Source organism: Lithobates pipiens, unplaced genomic scaffold, assembly GCF_037356315.1.
Source record: "Lithobates pipiens isolate NorthernLeopardFrog02 unplaced genomic scaffold, aLitPip1_a1.2 Scaffold_11, whole genome shotgun sequence".
In the NCBI taxonomy this organism is placed as follows: Eukaryota; Metazoa; Chordata; class Amphibia; order Anura; family Ranidae; genus Lithobates; species Lithobates pipiens.
In genome coordinates, this window is record NW_027507696.1 from 16241939 (window position 1) to 16263623 (window position 21685).

Genomic DNA, 21685 nt, shown 5'->3' on the forward strand with positions numbered 1-21685 from the left:
TTAGACGAGTTATCCCCTGAACCTACAGTTTAAAGAGTAAGATCCCCCCCTTTCCAGTTAAGGACCACCATCAGATCTGTCAGTGTTTCCTGGGCTTTTCAGTTTTAGACATTTATTAACTAGATTTGCAGGCTGACACCTGGTCTTCTGTTCACATATTTGCCGAGATTTCTCACCCTCGGCCTTTGGGGATTGTTTACTTCCTGTGCCACAAGACTCCAGGCTGCACCTGTGCATTACACTCCTATTGACTTCTATGGGACTGTCAACCTGGCGAAAAGAGGGGGACATATGGCATGTAAATAATGACCGAAGGTTGTGGGTGATGGATCTAGGTAATTATGGATCTATGGAGGAAGAGGGTGGGATGTTTAGGTTAGGGCACAGGGGCAAAGTACACTTTGTCTGAAAGTGCATTTTTTTTTGTTGTTTTACAAGATGGATGTTCAGACTACTAATGCCAGTTTTGGGTGTAAGGTGCTTCAGGCTGCTCTGACTTATCAACTCTCTTGTTTTCCTTTTTATATCATGGGTCTGTTAGCGTTTTTTGCTATGTTGCTTTGTTTTTGCATCCCAATTGTTTAAAGCTAAGATCCTGTGTCCAGTAATGTGCAACTAAGAAAATGGGATATACGTATACATAGTGTACTTGTAAAATCGATTTCTTGGTGTATATTGCGGCACACAGGACCCCCCCCCCCCCCCCCCCCCCCCGTTATTATGATCCACTGTTTTTTTATTGTGTGCTATTGAACTGAGGCTTGCTGTATGTGGGAGGGTTTTTTTTATGGGCTTGTCCTTGCAACTTTGCCATTGTCCAGTCACCTGAAGGTAGCTGCATTAACGATTTGACTAAAGGCTCGTGCACACTATAAGAAATTCGGGCTAACATTTTTGTCCAAAGAATTTTCGTACAGTGTGTACGTAACTTTCGACAGCTGATTCCGAATTTTCGTACAAAAATTCCCAAAGGGACAAACTCTAAAATTGTTCTTTTACGGGAACAGAAGAAACGATTTTCATTTTAATGTGTACCGTTTTCGTACAAGAAAAAACAAAAAAACAAAGAACCTTTGTTGCGCAAGAATTTTTCATACGAATTTTCATTCATTGGTTCGGATTTTCTATAAAACAACAAGGAAAATCGGATCAACATTTACCCGATTTTCTTATAGTGTGTAACCCGATTAAGATCCTGTGTCCTGAAAAGTACTTCAACGAAAGGATTCTACTTGTAAGTCAAAAATCCTAGTTTCCTGAAGCAAAACTGTGGCCAGACTATAGACACTGATATTTACGTATTCTTAACAGTCAGTAAAACTCCACACATTGCTCTATAGCTACAAACACTGGAGAAATTTACCACTTTAAGACCAGGCCTTTTTTGGAACTTTTTGTTTATAAGTTTCGATTTTGTATATATAATATATATTTTTAGCAGAGACCCTAGCAAAATAAAGGGGTGAACTTTGCAATATTTTATGTCACACCGTATTTGTGCAGCGGCCTTTGAAACAACATTTTTTGGGGAAAAAAATGCACTTTCTTGAATAGAAAAAAAAAACCTTAGCTCAATTTTTTTTGTATAATGTAAAAGATGTTACGCCAAGTAAATAGATACCTAACATCTCATGCTTTAAAATTGCAAACACTCATGGAATGGCACATACTATAGTACTTTAAAACCTCCATAGGTGGTGCTTTAAATTTTTTTACAGGTTTTTTATTTTTACACTGTCCCTTTTTTCTCTTTCTTCTTTTTTTTTCTTTTTTTTTAATTACTTTAACAATGTTAACATCACTTGTAATAGAAATAAGCATGACATGTCCTCTTTATTGAGATATCTGGGGTCAAAAAGAGCTTCGGATATCTCATTTACTTTTTTAAAAGCAAAAAAAAGTAATTTTGCCTTTTAACAGAAAAAAAAGCATCCCTTTAAGTGCACAAGGCAGAAGTGACATCAGCGGTCCTCCACGAGCATAGAGTCGAGTGGGGGCCATCTTGCCCTTACACAACTTCCTGGCCAACCGGATCGCCTTTACTGATCCCTCTGGTAAACGGGGAAACGACCAGGAAGGGGTCCTATCTCCTCTAAAAGTGAAGGTGGATGCGCCGCTGAGACTACTTTGATTTTGTAGACAATCGCCCACAGAACAAGAGGATCCTGGGGTTATGGCAACTAGCTACTGCCATAACAATGGTATTTAGCATCAAAGTTATAATGTAAATATACTTTGGGCGGTCGCCAAGTGGTAGTTCTTAAAAGAGAAGTATGGGTTTTATTTTTATTTACTTAGTATACTTGCCTAGGTGGATACAGCATCAGACCGATGCTGCATCTGTCCCTGTCACCTCTGTACTGAGAACCGAGCCATCAAACATTGCTGATGGCTCGATTCTCTCAGCTCCCCGAGCAGAGAGCTGCTGCCTGTCAGTCAGCAGCTCACCTCTCTGTTCCTCCATACCCATTGGAGCGCTGAGCTGTGGAGGAGCGGGAGCAGCCTTCTCAGTCTCTCAGTGGCTCACTGAGAGACTGAGAACAGGCATCAGTCCAAGCACCCTGCGGATCCAGACTTTGTTGTCGTGATGACATGGTGCCTGGACTGATTCCTCTGATAAAAGCAGAGAGTGGACTTCAGACTGTTCTCTGCTGAAAACGAGTCACAGGACTGCAAAACGAATTGCACTCCTGTGACCCATAGGAAAAGCCCAGCCAAAACAAGTTTAGACTGGACTTCTCCTTTTAAGGGAAGTATTGAAATAATTAAAATTTTGTCTGCTCACTCTGAAAGGGGGAACACAATGAGCTGAGATGAAAGCCTTTTCTGCTGTAAACTTGAGGTTAGATTACTCTAGTGTCCGCAGTGACAGAGGTCATTGCGGGTTTGTTTTAAAACCTTATTTACTGCTTGTTAAAGTGGTTGTAAACCCTTACAAACCACTTTGACCTACAGGTAAGCCTAGATTAAGGCTTACCTGTAGGTCTAAGAAATATCTCCTAAACCTATACGGTTTAGGAGATATTTGCCCGAAGACAGCCACCGCTGTCTACGGCGCATAGGAGATTTTGATGGAGAATATATATGGTATGAAAATCTGATTCTTTTAAAGACCTTCTAGAATGGGAGTATACAATTATTCATAAACCCTAAGAAAATCTGATTTTTTTTTTTTTTTACGATTTTTGACCCTTTGTGCAATAGAACAACCCACATATAAGAGAGCAGCAGGACATTTACTCAACTGTTAGGGTTCATTTGAAAAAAAACATTTTAGTATAATGCCTGCATAGACTTTTCTGTATTTGAATGCAAGGGGTGAGGTATTTAAATAGATTTGTATACGATTTTACATGGGATTTCTAACCTATCTAGTTTGGATGAAGGAAGAAAGGAATGTTAGGGGAGGATTTCATGTGTTGCTGCCTCAATGGTTAGAATTTGATCAAATTTAACCTGGCCTGAAAGATGCCTGTGATCAATGTGGATGTGGGTGTTTAATGTTTTTGTTGTGGCTTTTTATTCTGAAGGAACTACCTTGTAATAAAAGTTCTTCACAAAGGGAAAATCAAGAAACATTGTCTCCTAGAACATTACCTTTAAATTTGGAAGCAACAAATCCAATGCAGGATTCCTCTCCACCTCCATCACCAAAGGTAGCACAGTTTCAGCAAGATGTGCCAACCTTTTCTGAGAGTGCTACATTATCCCTTGAGAGGCATCGGCGGACGCATGAAATGTCTGAGGACACAGAAGAAGAAGTAAGTCAATTGCATTTTAAACCATTCTTCTTTTTATCCCAACCAGCCCCAACACCAACTTGTTACTTTATTATGTTAGTGCTCTATTAACCACTTTCCAGACCGGACCATTTTGCTGGTCAATGACCAGAGGTCTTTTTACAATTTGGCACTGCGCTGCTTTAACTGGTAATTGCGCGGTCATGCAATGTTGTACCCAAACAAAATTTGCGTCCTTTTTTTCCACAAATAGAGCTTTCTTTTAAAGGTATTTGACTGACTCTGCGATTTTTATTTTTTGCGATATAAACGTAAAAGACCGCAAATTTTTAAAAAAAAATGATATTTTCTACTTTTTGTTATTAGAAAAATCCAATAAACTCAATTTTAGTCATACATTTAGGCCAAAATGTATTCAGCCACATGTCTTTGGTAAAAAAAAAAGTCAATAACTGTATATTTATTGGTTTGCGCAAAAGTTGTCACATCTACAAACTAAGGTACGTTTCTGGAATTTACGCAGCTTTTAGTTTTAGTTTATGACTGCCTATCTCATTTCTTGAGGTGCTAAAATGGCAGGGCAGTACAAAACCCCCCCAAATGACCCCATTTTGGAAAGTAGACCCCTAAGGAAATTGATAAGAGGCATGTTGAGCCCATTGAATATTTTATTTTTTTGCCTCAAGCGATTGAATAATGACAAAAAAAAATTTTTTTTTTTTTTTTTTTTACACAAAGTTGTCACTAAATGATATATTGCTCACATGTGCTATGGGCATATGTGAAATGACACCCCAAAATAAATTCTGCTGCTTCTCCTGAGTACGGGGATACCACATATGTGGGACTTTTTGTGAGCCTAGCCGCGTACGGGGCCCCGAAAACCAAGCACCGCCTTCAGGCTTTCTAAGGGCGTAAATTTTTGATTTCACTTCTCACTACCTATTACAGTTTTGAAGGCCATAAAATGCCAAGATGGCACAAAACCCCCACAAATGACCCCATTTTAGAAAGTAGACACCCCAAGCTATTTGCTGAGAGGCATGTTGAGTCCATGGAATATTTTATATTTTGCCACAAGTTGCGGGAAAATTACAAACTTTTTTTTTTTTCACAAAGTTGTCACTAAATGATATATTGCTCACGCATGCCATGGGCATATGTGAAATGACACCCCAAAATAAATTCTGCTGCTTCTCCTGAGTATGGGGATACCACATTTGTGGGACTTTTTGGGAGCCTAGCCGCGTTACGGGGCCCCGAAAACCAAGCACCGTCTTCAGGCTTTCTAAGGGCGTTACAGTTTTGAAGGCCATAAAATGCCAAGATGGCACAAACCCCCCCCAAATGACCCCATTTTGGAAAGTAGACACCCCTAAATTTAGGGGTACACTAGTGAGACTAGGTAATAAATGACGGGTGCCCTGAAACTATAAAAAAATAACTAACCAACCAGCGTCACCTGTAACAGTTATATGGTGATCACTGGTGAAAGGGTTAACTAGGGGGCAATCAGGGGGCTTTATGCGGTAGTATATGGGGGTCCCTGGCGCTATAAAAAGCTGCGGCGAACCTAAATACCTACCTGCCTAACTAGCGTCACCTGTGACACTAATACAGCGATCAGAAAAACGATCGCTTATTAGGCTGGGTTCACACTGGAGCGATGCGGGAACGCCACGAATCCGCGGCAGGTTCCCGCATCGCATGCCTCCCGGCGGCAGTTCACACTGCCCTATGCGAACTGCTGGGAGTGTCAGTGAAATGTTAATGACACCCCCAGATCAGTTCGCATATCGCAGTGCGATCTGCAAACTCGGATCTCATGGCGTGAACACCCATGCGATCCGATTCTGCTGCGGACCAAAAAAAGGGTCCCGTGCGAATTTGCGGCGGGTGCGGCGCGAATTCAGTCATACTATCTGTATGGCTGAACTCGAATCGCACAGAGATCGGATGTGATTTGCACTGCAGTGCGGTGCGAATCACATCCGTTCTCATAAACCGCTGCAATGTGAACCCAGCCTTAGTGACACTGGCGACGGGGGGTGATCACGGGGTTAAACCTTTATTGGGGGGTTAGGGGGGTACATTAGAACTAAACGGGGCTAACCCTAACTGCCCTAACAGTTATTACAGTCACAAATGACACCAATGCAAAAAAAAAAAATGCAATTGGTGTCACTGTGACTGGGGGGCAGGGGTAATTGGGGGGGGGGGGTGAAGGGGGGGTGTGAGAGTGCCTGGCATGTTGTACTGTGTAGTGTCGTGTTGGTGCAACTCACCGATCCTCTCTCCTCGGTGCCGGAACGAAAAATACCGACACGGAGGAGAGATTACATCACTTCCTCTGCCTGTGTTTACATTACAGGAGAGGAAGTGATGTCACGGAGCATTTCCATTCGTCGGGAGCGATCGCGAGGGGGTGGCCATGAATGAATGGCCGCCCCCTCATCCCGGATCGCTCCCGAACGAATACCGACCGCCGTAGGCACCGGGGGGGGGGGGGGCCCGATCGGGCCCCCCACCCTGCGGGAAGGCAGGGACGTATATATACGCCCATATGCCTGCCCGTGCCATTCTGTCGACGTATATCGTCGTGCGGCGGTCGGCAAGTGGTTAATGGTGTATAGTAATTAATATTGCTAAACATAACCACTCATACAACTTGTTTTCCTAACAGATCTATTGCTTGCGCCAACACTAAGTTACACTGTCCTTTACTGTATTCATATGTACATAATGATTAATTATGTTTGTGTTCTGTTTAATTATGGATGATGTTATTTCATATTGCTGAACTATAACCACTGTTTTATAACTACCTGTTTTATAACAAAAATAGTTATTGTTTATTGAGAAACACAGGATTTGAGAGACTGTTGGGTTTTATTGCCACCTACTGCAGGATTTGACACTGGTAAACAAAAACAATAAAAAATAACTAACTGGCCTGATATAACACTTCTTACTGCCAGCATGCCTTTTTGTTTTTTTGTTTTTGTTTTTTGCTGGTGTTCTAGGAGGATGAACACTTTTTTCTGCTCTACAGAGAGAAGCCAAACTTTTTTGGCAAACCTTGACTAACCCAATATGATCCTATCATACTTCCCAGCATGCCTCAGTTTTATGTTACTGTCCTAGGGAGGGTTGGCATATTTTTTTTTCTATGCTCTACTGAGAGACTCGTCTACAAGCTTCTTGAGCTGGTCTGTCTATGCAGCTATCCAGATTAGCATATGCCTCAGCAGTAGCTCGAACCTCACTGGACAGACGATTGCAGGAAATCTTTTTAGATGTGTGTCTACTGTATGGCTTTGCATTGTGGCACATCCAGGACTGCGTTGGATGCAGATCGCTTTTCCAGGTCCAGCTTTTGGTGTGACACTGCCTCTGAAGACCCACTTTGCAAGTAAGCTATGCAGATTGAGCAACGGCGGTTATCTCATTTAAAGAATCATTGGGCACCAATTTTTTCCCCCAATTTTCTGTTGGTTTACCGCAAAGAGCAGGGATTGAGCGCAGGTGTCTTCTGCTAGTTGGAGTGTCGCATGCATGTGCCCTGTTCCCAGTCACTTCTTAGAAACCACCTTCCTCCACTGCCCCTGATTACAAGTGACAAACCAAAGCATGCTGGTAGTAAGAGGAGTTATACTGCCCTGGCCAGTGATTTTTTATTTTTTTTGCCAGTGTCCAGTCCTTCTGTACGTGGCAGTACATCCCAACAGTCTCTGAAATCCCGTGACCCTCAATAAACTCCAAAAAATTTGTTTCAAAAGAAGTAAAAAATCCGATTTATTTCTTGCACCAACGCAAACTCACACTAAGCTTTTCTGTAGCCATGTGTACTTGGTGATTTTTGTATTGGTTACACTGGTCTACAAATTTTGGGTCATTATCGATCTCCGAGATAAAATATGCTAATTCTTGCATATTTTGATTCGATAAATTAGAAAACGGGTGATAAAGGTGCTGATTGGCTAAAGTTTTCAAGATATTTCATAATAAAGATTTATACACAGGCAAATGTATTTGCCTACAAGGGAGGGAGGTGTCGGATGATTATGATGTCTCGTAAATTCTCCACAAAGTTCGGTAGAACAGTGAAAATGGTACCACATGTGTCAGGACCTGTGTCATTGCTTGGGTCACCTGCTCTGGTGGCACTGTTGTTTTTAGAACCAAAGGGTGTAGTTCTGGTGGCCACCAGTGGGTGTTTCCTAGCAGATGGACCATACAGGTAATTAGGCTGCATCTGATAGGTTTGCTGGGTGTATATAAGCCCACCTTGCACGGAGGTCCAGTGCTTCAGTATTTTCCCTTCAAGCCGTGTCCCTGACTTAACCATGATCTGTTCCTTGTCCTGTTCCTTACATTCTGATCCAGAGGCCTGTCCCCTGGAACCTGCTCCCTGCTGCCACTATCTAGTTTCCTGCTCCCCTCATCTCTGCCGGTCTTTCTCATGTGTGTTATCCCCACTTGTATTTAATTAGTTAGGTATAGTTAAGCTATTTACTCAGGATTTTCATTGTTACATTTATTTTCCACTTGCTTGTTTATGATTTACTGATATTAGTATTGGAAGTGTGTCATTATAGTTATTAAGATATCCTGATTCCTTAACCACTTATGGACTGCCTGCTGTCTTTATACATCAGTACTTTGAAGAGAAATATCGTTATGGCAGCAGCTAGCTGCCACAACCCCCGGTATCCTCTTCTTCAGCGGGTGGTCCACTTTCAGATAAAAGTGGTCTCTGCAGCGGATTCGCCATGAGATCACTTTTATCGGCGGTGGGAGAGGGGCCCCTCCAGCCACGCTCTGGAGCCATCGGTAGCGGCGGAGGCGATCGGGTTCTTCTCCCTGTTCAGTATGGAGATGAGTGAGGGGAAGATGGCATGCCTTCCATCGAGTTAAGACCTGAAAAGTGCAGAGAAGTCCGCAGAGATGAAGGGGGAACTTTTCTGGACTTTTCCTGCACCCATATGGACTGCCAGGCAGAATGGAGTGTCCGGAGGCCACTTCTTGTTGGGGGGGGGGGGGGGGGCACGTGCGATCTGTCAGGACCTAGGTCATCTGCTGGTGGCACTGTTGTGTTTAGAACCAAAGGGTGTAATTCTGGTGGCCACCAGCGGGGTATATAAGCCCGCCTTGCACTGAGGTCCAGTGCTCAAGTCATTTCCCTGCAAGCCATGTCCCTGCCTGATCTGTTCCTGTTTCTTGCACCCTGATGCGTAGACCTGCCCCCTGGAACCTGCTTCCTGCTCCCCTTGTCTCTTATCTCTGCTTGTCTTTCTCATGCGTGTGTGTCCCCCCCCCCCCCCCCCCCACTTGTTTTTAATTAGTTTGATATAGTTTGTTAGGCTATTTACTCATTTTTTCATTGTTACATTTATTTTCCACTTGTTTGTTTATGATTTACTAGTATTAGTGTTGGAAGGGTGTCATTATCTTAATAAATATAGTTTCACTTCCTCATCTGGTCCTGATTCCTTAAGGTACAGCCAACTGATCTGACCACCCTTGCTGGATGCCTGCATGTGGTATCCCTGACAACATGGAAGTGTATAAATTTATCTTCACTTTGAGACTAAAGATTATTACCTTACTTTAATTTACTGCTCTTTTATTGCAAGGTACATTTGTCTTGGTCAGATCTACGCATCATACAGTTACATCTGGTGGCTTGTGAAAGTATCATTGCCTAACATTTCCAAGGAACAGTTAACAGTTGCGTGATATTTTCCCTCAGAAACCAAGATGCCTCGAAACTGTGCAAACAACACAGATAACTTTTGCTACATTTGTGGTGAGGTTACCTCTGCATTTCAGAAGTGCAGTATGACGACAGTGGTAAAAAAAGGCATACCCCCTATATTTTGGATTCAAAATGGGGGATCAGGACAAGAGTTGGACCCCTCATTATTTTTGCATTACATGTGCAACTTATCTGCGTCATTGGCTAAACATTAAGAAAAAGTCCATGCCTTTCGCAGTCCCAGTGGTGTGGAGGGAGCATGACAATATTACATGAAAAAACAATAAAATAATGAAGTTATGTTATTGGTATCAATAAAAAGATACATTTGGTGTGGCACCATTCTCATTGCTATATCACATTTTGCAGAAAAGTTATGGAGCATAATCGCACATCCCCCCTTGAAATTTTGAATTATTTTGACGTGTAGCTGTGTCTTGGAAACTAAAGCCAATTAATACTCAGGACTTAATTTTTTACCTTTTAATTAGTAACCCAATTCTGGTAAATTTAGCTACTTTCAATTCCAAGGCTTTCTCCTCGTAGATGAGGGTTATCAACCTATTTGATGGGTGACGAATGTTGATTCAAATTACTGGAAAAAAAAAAATATATATATATATATATATATATATATATATATATATATATATATATATTATATATAATATAATATAATTATGATGTTATTATTATTATTTATTTTTTTATCCAACTCTTTTGCCTCTTTTCTTTTTTGTATTTATTGAAAAAAATATTTCCTTACAAACATATACTATAGAAAAATATCCTAATACAAAATAAACCACATTCAAATAAAAATACAAAAATATCATGCTAAACCCAACATTATAGTTGTAAAACACATTCTAATTTATCCCAGCCGTCTGGGTACGCTTTGAGCAGAATCCATTCTGCTCAAATCTTTTGAAGTTTGTTGAAAGCTCACCTATCTTGAAAAGTCAATTTGCTGGCATTTCAAATTTTACATTGACTGGCAATACCTACTAAGCCCCAATCAGATTATCTTGATTCTTGCCAACCCATATATAATGTATGTGTATATGTACATAGCGTATAACATTTAATTTTAAAAATAGCACTAATATGCTGAAAAACATCCTTGCAATTTCTTAGTAACTTAGGACATCTCCAGAAAAGATGTATGAAATCTAACTGAACTAACTGAAGGCCTGCTCTTTACAGTTAAGTAGTTCTATATAACCTATGGACAATAAATAACACAGTTACTGTCTGAAAGGGATTCGCCCTAATATCTCCAATTATTCACCCTCTTCATCATTGTCTATGACTCGATACTGTTGCTTTCTGCCTTTCAAGGCATATTTAATCAAGTATGTATGAATCAATGTTTTATACATGAGAAATTATACCCTTAGTATAATCTGACATCACCACATCCTCTAATACTGGGATTGAGATTCTATCATTTCTCATAGCTCTCATTGTCTTTTGAGAGATATTGCATGACACAGTTGTAAATACCTGTAGAAACTTTGTTTAGAGAAATCTGTTCTCATATAGAATAGTATAGTATACAAAACTCTGATACTTACATATACATGTATACAGTAAGGATACATATGCTTAGACAAATGGGTCTAAAACAACTAAAGTCCTTTTCTATATTACCGTATATACTCGAGTATAGGCCGACCCGAATATAAGCCGAGGCCCCCAATTTACCCCCAAAAAACTGGAAAACTTATTGACTCGTGTATAAGCCGAGGGTGAGACATGGCTGTCCATCCCTGTGTGTGTGTCCGTCCATCCCTGTGTGTCCATCCATCCCTGTGTGTGTGTCCGTCCATCCATCCCTGTGTGTGTATCCATCCATCCATCCATCCATCCCTGTGTGTGTGTGTGTGTATTCATCCATCCATCCATCCCTGTGTGTGTGTGTGTGTGTGTATCCATCCATCCATCCATCCATCCATCCCTGTGTGTGTGTGTGTGTATCCATCCATCCATCCATCCCTGTGTGTGTGTGTACGTGCAGCCTTGTGTGTGTGTGTGTGTGTGTGTGTGTGTGTGTGTGTGTCCGTGCAGCCTTGTGTGTGTGTCCAGCCTACCTGTGTCCCAAGCCTCCGTCCCGAGCCGCCGTCGTCCCGAGCCTCCTCCGACCCGTGCCGTGCCTCCTCCGTCCCGTGCCTCCTCCGTCCCGTGCCGTGCCTCCTCCTTCCCGTGCCTCCTCCGTCCCGTGCCGTGCCTCCTCCTTCCCGTGCCTCCTCCGTCCCGTGCCGTGCCTCCTCCGTCCCGTGCCTCCTCCGTCCCGTGCCGTGCCGATGGATCGCCGCTCTTCTCGGCGGCCATTCTACAATTCAAAATTCCGCCTCCGCCTGTGATAGGCGGAACACTCAATTTCCGAGCAGCCTGTGTTCCGCCTATCACGGACATCCTCTCATACTCGTCCGTAGTATGAGAATGAGCGGATGTCCGTGATAGGTGGAACACTGACTGCTGGGAAATTCAGTGTTCCGCCTATCACAGGCGGAGGCGGAGAAGGAGGCGCGGCTTTTAAATTTTAATGTCCGCCGTCTGTCTGCTCGATACGCTGATCGAGCAGTCAGACAGCGGTGACTCGAGTATAAGCCGAGGGGGCACTTTCAGCCTCAAAAAAGAGGCTGAAAATCTCGGCTTATACTCGAGTATATACGGTAGGTTTAAAAAATTATATTTAGCTGCTCTGTGCAGTGTTAAAGCACAGAGCAGCCCCTTGCCTCCTCTGCTGGAGTCCTCTGTCAGTAAGGATGAGCCAAACCCCCCCCTGTTCGGTTCACACCAGAACCTGCGAACAGACCTAAACTTCGTGTGAACTTTAGAACCCTAATAAAGTCTATGGGACTCGAACGTTCACAATCTAAAGTGCTAATTTTAAAGGCTAATATGCAAGTTACTGTCCTAAAAAGTGTCTGGGGACCTGGGTCCTGCCCCAGGGGACATGGATCAATGCAAAGAAAAGTTTTAAATATGGCAGTTTTTTCAGGAGCAGTGATTTTAATAATGATTAAAGCGAAACAATAAAAGTGTAATATTCCGTTAAATGTTGTACCTGGGGGGTGTCTATAGTATGCCTGTGAAGGGGCGCATGTTTCCCGTGCTTAGAACTGTCCCTGCACAAAGTGTCATTTGTGCCGGAAAAAAAGTCTTTTAAAATCACTTGCGGCTATATTGTCGGCTCCCGTAATACAGAGAACACTCAATGAGTGTTCTCTGTATTAGCCGACAATCCATTCATTCATTGATTTAAAAAAAAAAAAAAAAAAGCGTGGGGGTTCCCCTAAATTCAATTACCAGGCTCTTCAGGTCTGGTATGGATATTAAGGGGAACCCTGTGTCAAAAAAAAATAATTGACGTGGGGGCCCCCCTAAATATCCATACCAGACCCTTCAGGTCTGGTATGGATATTAAGGGGAACCCCGCGTCAAATTAAAAAAAAATTGACGTGGGGGTCCCCCTAAAAATCCATATCAGACCCTTTATCTGAGCACCCAACCTGGCAGGCCGCAGGAAAAGGGGGGGGGACGAGAGAGCGCCCCCCCGCCTGAACCGTACCAGGCCACATGCCCTCAACATTGGGAGGATGCTTTGGGGGTCTGTGACCCCCTCAAAGCACCTTGTCCCCATGTTGATGTGGAGAAGGGCCTAATCCCCACAACCCTGAGCGGTGGTTGTGGGGGTCTGCGGGCGGGGGGCTTATCAGAATCTGGAAGCCCCCTTTAACAAGGGGACCCCCAGATCCCGGCCCCCCCTGTTTGAAATAAGGGGGTACAAAAGTACCCCTACCATTTCACAAAGAAAGTGTAAAAATGGTTAAATAAGACAAACACTTTTGAAAAATTCCTTTATTAAAAATAAAAAAAGATTCCAGCGGTGCTAATCAGGTGACGGGTGGCCCCACCCTCCTAATATAAGAAACGTCAATGCTGGGATCCCCGCAGTGTCTCCGCAGTGGAGACAGAAGACGGATGTATGGACAGCGCTTGACTGAGAGATCCCCCGTCGCTGGATATGATCATCCATCGCTGGACCCCGGAGATCCGTCGCTGGATAGCAAGAGTGGATTAGCACCGCTGGAATCTTTTTTTTTTTTTTTCTTTTTTTTTTTAATAAAGGAATTTTTCAAAAGTGTGTTTGTCTTATTTAACCATTTTTACACTTTCTTTGTGAAATGGTAGGGGTACTTTTGTACCCCCTTACCATTTCAAACAGGGGGAGGGGTGCCGGGATCTGGGGGTCCCCTTGTGAAAGGGGGCTTCCAGATTCTGATAAGCCCCCCGCCCGCAGACCCCCACAACCACCGCTCAGGGTTGTGGGGATGAGGCCCTTCTCCACATCAACATGGGGACAAGGTGCTTTGAGGGGTCACAGACCCCCAAAGCATCCTCCCAATGTTGAGGGCATGTTGCCTGGTACGGTTCAGGAGGGGGGGCACTCTCTCGTCCCCCCCTCTTTTCCTGCGGCCTGCCAGGTTGCGTGCTCGGATAAAGGGTCTGGTATAGATTTTTAGGGGGACCCCCACATCAATTTTTTTTTTACATTTGACACGGGGTTCCCCTTAATATCCATACCAGACCTGAAGGGCCTGGTAATTGAATTTAGGGGAACCCCCACGCTTTTTTTTTTTTAAATCAATGAATGAATGAATTGTCGGCTAATACAGAGAACACTCATTGAGTGTTCTCTGTATTACGGGAGCTGACAATATAGCCGCAAGTGATTTTAAAATACTTTTTTTCCTGCACAAATGACACTTTGTACAGGGACAGTTCTAAGCACGGGAAACATGTGCCCCCTTCACAGGCATACTATAGACACCCCCCAGGTACGACATTTAAAGGAATATTACACTTTTATTGTTTCACTTTAATCATTATTAAAATCACTGCTCCTGAAAAAACAGCCATTTTTAAAACTTTTTTTTGCATTAATCCATGTCCCCTGGGGCAGGACCCAGGTCCCCAGACACTTTTTAGGACAGTAACTTGCATATTAGCCTTTAAAATTAGCACTTTAGATTTTTCCCATAGACTTGTATAGGGTGTTCCGGCTTTTCGAATTTGCCGCGAACAGCCCAAATTGTTCGCTGAACAGGCAATGTTCGAGTCGAACATGAGTTTGACTCAAACTCGAAGCTCATCCCTATCTGTCAGCGTTTTGTCCTTTTTCTCCTCACCTTCATCTGCCCCCCATAGTAAGCTGTGTAGGCACACTCTCAGGTTGAGCTGTGTGCATCAATAGATAGCTATACCGCCTTTGTTGGTTATAATATTTCTATATTTGATACAGGGGTTCTTTTGCTCCATATAAGATATTTCAAGATACTCCTTGGTGAATTATGAAGTGCGTGTAATAGAGGCATCCAGCTCATCTTTGTAAGGTTGGATCTGCCAACTATAGACAAAGGTAGTTAAAGGAGTTGTAAAGGCAGAAGGTTTTTTATCTTGATGCATTAAGATATAAAGCCTTCTGTGCATAGCAGCCACCAAAGCACACCCTAATACTTATGTGAGCCCCATCATTATCCAGCGATGTCCACAATCCACGATGTCCACAAGCCATCTGGGACTCTCCCTCCTGATTGGCTGAGGCACAGCAGCTGCGCCATTGGCTCCTGCTGCAGTCAATCAAAGTCAGTTAACCAATCGGGGGGGGGGGGGTGGCAGTTCTGTGTCTGGACCCACAGAGCTGCAGCTTGGATTGGCTGCTTGCTGTGGGGGCAATAGAAAGGAGGGAGGGGCCAGCAGCAGCGAAGAGGGACCCAGACTGCCCTGTGCAAAACCACTGCACAGAGGAGGTAAGTATAAGATGTTGGTAAATTTAAAAAAAAATACTTTACAATCGCTTTAAGTCCATGAATTGCACTGTGCCTGAGATTTGACAATAAGTGGATCCATAGTAATAAAGTAATAAAGCATACATCTGGGGGTATGAAGAAATTGTGACAAATTTTGTATATTTTAAAAAGTACATTGAACATTTAAAAGTCATACATTTATTGGATTTAAAGCCTGACTGGTTGGGATTTCCTTTGCCTCATGTTTACTTCAATGTTCTGCCTCTACAACCACAGCTTGCACTCTATTAATGTTGTTTTTTTTCCCCTTGCCTCTTTCCCCTCTCTGTATAGAATCAGATTAAGAGAATAAGGTTAGAGCCGCAGTCTGAGGTTCAGGACCAAAGCAGCTCGATCCAAAGTGAGCACGAGGTGGGAGAGGAGCAGAGCCCAACGGAAGAGAATGTGTAAGTGGTGCAAAGGTGATAAAAGAGGGAGGGTTGTTCATATTTTTACATAGTGTTGTACACTAAAGCATAGTATTTTTTTCTTTCTAAAACATACAGGACCTAAGCATGGTATACATGAATCAAAATTTGTTCAGTTCAGCAGAACAATTTCAATATGTTTGTATCCCTCTCTGTTCAACAGAAGCCAATCGTTAGACCAGCTTCTGTCAAACGGTCCTGTTGGAAAATAAGCTTTCAATCAGCACATGCAGCCAATGGCTGCTGCACTGATGTGTGTATTCTGACAGTTGAGGAGAGTCCCTGCTTTTAGAATACAGTGGTGTAGTGGTGGAGATTCGTGCATCCACATTGCTTGTGTGGATGTGGGAATTTGTGAGTTTGAGACCTTATTCTTATTGCTGCGTTACCAGGGCATGCTGTAACCTTTATCTTCTGCTTACCCCTAGTTTAGCTGTGGCTCGTGCAATAAAAGCCTTATTCTCTTTTTCTTCAGAGAAAAATAAATCTCAGATTTTTTTTTTTTTTTCAACATGAAAAATCTGTGTGAGGTCTCTTGTTCCTCCCATAGTCTGCTCATTTTGGAGACATTTCCACACTCCTTTCTGTGTTTACACAAGAATTATCCTGCCCAATGGGACACAGATGACCAAAAAAAGGCAGCAAGCATGGCCTGACCTGGACAGTTCTGAAACCAAATGTGACATGCCACAAAAACATTTGTGATGGTATTTGAGAAATGAGTGGACATCATAATTTATGTGACAACCAATGATGATGAGGGGATAAATTGGTTATTTTGACCTTAGATAAGATGGTGCCACACATGTTTTGGCCTGAATTCCTGGGTACGTAAAGTAGAACTAAAGGCAAAGCGTTTTAGCTTAATCATACAGTAAATTGGAACTGTGCTAAGGCCACCCCTACTGCACGCTAATAATAACCTCTCCCACTCCTTTAAACTCCAGTTTTTTTGCTAGTGTAGAAGTTTTCATTTTTAACAGGCATGTGTGGCAATCTAGATACAGAGTCCAATATGTCAAATTAAAGGCATACAAAATAGATCTTCTGTCTTTCCCCCCTCCTTGTCTCCTATCCTAAAATCTGCCAGCATTGACTAAAAGGCAAGCATATGTGCTGGCGGCTGTCTTGGGCCAACTTCAGTCCCAAGGAATGGTTAAACCAGTCCCTCCAGTGGAAAGGTCTTGAAGTTTTCATCCACACCTAATCACAGTCCTCAAACCAGATGGAGGCATCCGTCCCATAATAAACTTAAAATCACTAAACATTTTTTGGGGTATTAAAATTCTGTATGGAACTGGCAAGATCTATCATTGCTTCTTTCAGACAAAATAATTTCTGGCATCAATAGACAAGATGCCCATCTTCTCCCCACAGCAACTCATTCTGTTTTGTTGTGGAAGACCAAATCTTCCAATTTATAGCACTACCATTTGCGTGCTCCTCTGAAACCCAAGGTGCTTGTTCCACCTCTTGCCCTTATGCATACCCAGGGCACTCCCTGTGCCTGTGTGGGTTTCCCCTGGGTACTCTAATTTTTCTCCCACACTCCAGAGAGAGGCTGGTAAGTTAGTTGGCTCCTGTCTAATCTAGCCCTGGTATGTATATGCATGATTGTGAGGTATGGACCTTTTAGATTGTAAGCTTCCTGATGGCAGAGACTGATGTGAATGCACAATAAACAGCAAAGCACTGCGTAAATTGTCAAAGCTAAACACACCCAGGGGTTTTCCCTACACTGCTTGGATCTCTTCAGGGCTGTCAGGGTCTAATTGGCAACCTTGGCTTCTGTTCACAAGTACGAGTTCCTTTTTGTCTTGTGGATCAGACAATTTATTTCAAGCGCCTACGATCTTAAAGTGTTCACCATTTCAGGAAAAATGAAAGGGTGAAAACCATACTTCACCCCTGGTCCCTGCTGTACTTACCTGCGTTGATGCTCAGTGCCCACTCAGCTAGTGCAGTAGTCCAGGGATTTTACATCCCTGCTCTTATACCTCTTTGTGTAGTTTTTTTTCAAGATGGATTAGAGCGATTATCACATTCTGGCCAGAGCCAGGGCTAACCAATCAGAGTTGGAAAAGGAATTCTTCCTTTCCCCTACAAGCTCATTTCCCCAACAAGCTCATTTCCCCAGGTCTGTTTGTCTCTTGGGCTTTCCAGCATCAAGCATCTGTATTCCAGATTTGCATGGCCTCCACCTGGTCCTATACTCTCTAGGTTCTAGCAGGTGGATGTTCAGGCCTCGGCTGTTGCAGTTTTGCCCAGCAACGCACTTCAAGCTGTTATCTGCGTCTACATGGTACCTTAACCCCTATGGGGTTTTTTTTTGGGTTTTTTTGGCAGTCCTGTTTTGTATGTTGATGTCCACCCCTTAGTTTATTGCTTTGGGTTGTCTCGTAGTCTGTGAATACAAGTCCTGTATTGTATGATTAATATAATGGGAATTTTGACTTGCCTGTAAATTCCTTATCTTGGAGTACCTTGCAAGACACAGGCTTTTCCCCTCCTGTCTTTTCTGGTCATGTCTTATTGCTTGCATTAAAACTAGAGTCACATTGAGTGGGTGGTTTTTATACGAGCATGCAGCAGACGTAGCTCCGACAAAGTTTTTTTGCCAATGTCCAATCACCTGAAGGTGACCTGCATTAAACGCAGGGTCTATAAACACAAGTCTATAAACAAGCAAATTGCGCTAAATATCCCCAAATAGCAAACAGCAGCAGCTCAGCTGTAAGATGCACACAGTCAAAGCACAATAAAGGATAAAAGGAAGCTGTGCTAGAACATAACTTAAATGTGAAAGTACATAAAAACGTATTATAGTCCGTGCTAAACACGAACACCAAAATTGCAGAAAGCGTGAAAATCTGTATCACTTTTCAGAGTGAGGGAAAAAAAGTGAAGGTTGGAAGATCGCTTTTCAGAGTCCTTATGTGATGCTAGTGATTCACAAACACAACATGACAAATCCCTCTACCACATAGAATGCACGCTTACAAGATGACAAGCGTTGTGACGCTTGTGTATTAATACCCAACCCGGGCCTTTATCCTCAACAAAAAAATATGATGACAGCTCTTATCTAGAAAGCTTCTCTTATGGTGGAGCAGGGCAGATGGTCTGAGTCTTTACACCGGAGCCAATCTCATTCAATAGGTAGGCTCAAAAAAGGTGACCCAGAAAGGAAAAAAATGCGCCAGTGTAAAAAAACAAATTAAGTTTTAAAAGAAAAAAAGGTAAATGCACTTACTTGTAAGAGCATGAAAAAACAGCATGTGTAAAAAGCCGGCCGGCTAATGTAAACGCCCGTCCTTCCGGGATCGTAACAGTTTGGTGGACGTCAGCACATCCTTCCCCTTGTCCTGGGGCACGGGCGGCGTGCTGACTCACCGTTTAAATATCGTATACACCTGAAACCACACCTCGATCTGAGCCTCGGATGGGCAGACCCAAAATTCGCCATATTTGAGAAGGGAAAACATTTTTTATTAACCCTACTAAAATGCTGTGAATAAATATTGGGTAACTAATAAAAATACATTTAGAAAATAGTTACAATATTAAAACAAAAACCTTGCCACTAAATTTCTAGTGAGAATGAATTTCAAAAGAAAAAAAATTAATCCTGAAGTAACAAACTAATATGGACAGATAAAACCCTAACTATAAATCAGAGACTGATATGATATTAAAACGTTCCTCTTAAATATCTGAACCAACGTATATAAAATTGGGTCATACTAAACTCAAATTAAAAATTCCTGCACCTATGTCCTTTTTTCTTTAGATTGTACCTGCCTCACTCCTCTGGTTCCTCTTTTGTTCCACTGGTCTTTTGAAAGATTCCCAACATGTTATCAATCTTCTATCGGGATATACACCCAAGGAAGGGACGTAGTTAGTGACGGCAGACGTCACTTCATTATAGACGGTCATACCACATGATCAGAGTTTGGATGCTGTAAAATATTATTTGGAGTGATGTTAAAATTTGCCAAGTGGCTACATTTCTTTCATTATGGAACTTCTCGAATTTGAAGCTTCACATAATTACTTTTGGTTTGATAACCAATTTTTTCGCCAGGAAAAAGGAGTGGCCATGAGGGGCCAAATATGCCCCTAGTCTCGCTAATCTCTTCGTGGCCTGATAGCAGGAGAATGTCGTCTATGCCCAACAGAGACCTCAGGTGGTGTTTTAGGCAAGATATATAGAGGACATTCGCCTCCTGTGGGATGGTAGTGGTTCTCAATTGGCTCAATTTGTTCACTCTTTGAACATCAATAACAAGAAGGATACATTTGAGTCATGAACTGAGTAATTTTCTTAGAAAGAAAATAATTTCTTAGATCTTAAAGTGTTTGTTAATCACAAAACAGAAAAAAACAGATCCTGTTCCCTTAACCACTTCAGTCCTGGAAGGATTTGCCCCCTTAATGACCAGCCCATTATTTGCAATACGGTACTGCGTCGCTTTAACCGACCCAAACAAAATTGTCATCCTTTCCCCCCCCCCACAAATAGAGCTTTCTTTTTGTGGTATTTGATCACCTCTACGTTTTTTATTTTTTGCGTTTATAAACAAATAGAGCAACAATTAAAAAAAAAAAAAATAGAATATATATCCAAAAAAATATATATACAAAAAATTATTTATTCATCCGTTTAGGCCGATTATATATTCTTCTACATATATTTGGTAAAAAAAAAATCCCAATAGGCCTATATTAATTGTAGGCGCTATAACTTTTGCGCAAACCAAACTATGGGATAGATTTAGGGACTTTTATTTTATAATTTTTTTTATTAATAATGGCAGCGATCTGCGATTTTTATCGTGGTTGCAGTGGACAGATCAGACACTTTTGACACTATTTTGGGACCATTGACATTTATACAGCATTCGGTGTTATAAAAATTCACTGATTACTGTGTAAATGTCAATGGCAGGGAAGAGGTAAAACACACTAGGGGCAATCAAGGGGTTAAGTATGTTCCCTCAGCGTGTTCTAACTGTAGGGGGGGATGGGCTCACTGGAACATGACAGAGATCACTGCTCCTGATCACTGGGAGCAGTAGATCCTTGTCATGCTGCTAGACAGAACAGGGAAATGCCTGGTTTACATAGGCATCTCTCCGTGCCACGATCGCGGGCCACCGGCTGACCTCAAGTCGGTCAGCAAGTGATTAAAAAGAAATTCCCATTAGAAAGAAATGATACAGCTCATCTAGTTCTGTTTATCACCACTTTCTCTGTCCAATATCAAAGTATTATGCCGCGTACACACGACTGGACTTTTCGAGGGACTAGGTCCGACGGACTTTCGGTGGAGTTCCGACGGACTTTCCGAATGAACGGACTTGGCCACACACAATTGCACCAAAGTCCGATGGATTCGAACGTGATGACGTACGGCCGGACTAGAATAAGGAAGTTCATAGCCAATAGCTGCCTAGCGTCATTTTTTGTCCATCGGACTAGCATACACACGAACAGATTTCTTGGTCCGGCGGAGTTCCGGTGGAAAAATTTAAAACATGTTCTATTTCTAAAGTCCGCCGGATTTTTGGCAAGCAAAGGTTCGATGGAGCCCACACAAGATCGAATTGTCCGACGGACTTGTTCCGTCGGACCTTTGGTGTCAAAAAGTCCAGTCGTGTGTACGCGGCATAAGACATCTTATTCACAAACATTGGCAAATCTTTGGTAATGATAGGGTGTTGAACACTGTCTTACCTACGAAACCCCAAGTGATCGATAGGGGAGCTCCCCCTCTCAGAAATAGATTAGTTCCCAATGTTTTCAACACCCCTGTAAAGAAAGCTAGCTTCTTCCAGAGCCTTACAGGCTTCGTTCAATGTAGGAGATGTTGAGTATGTTCTTTTTAGTGGTTGTAGG

General features: G+C 42.5%; 1 protein-coding gene across 2 annotated transcripts in view; it reads left to right on the plus strand.

The window, feature by feature from the left end:
• The window catches only part of ACIN1 (apoptotic chromatin condensation inducer 1), an 87367-nt gene that overhangs the window by 5366 nt on the left and 60316 nt on the right, over positions 1 to 21685 (plus strand). For both annotated transcript variants that reach the window (XM_077468761.1, XM_077468769.1), the window contains exons 2-3: positions 3531 to 3761; positions 15651 to 15763. In XM_077468761.1, the coding sequence (XP_077324887.1) occupies positions 3531 to 3761; positions 15651 to 15763 (344 nt within the window). The remainder of the gene's footprint in view (positions 1 to 3530; positions 3762 to 15650; positions 15764 to 21685) is intronic.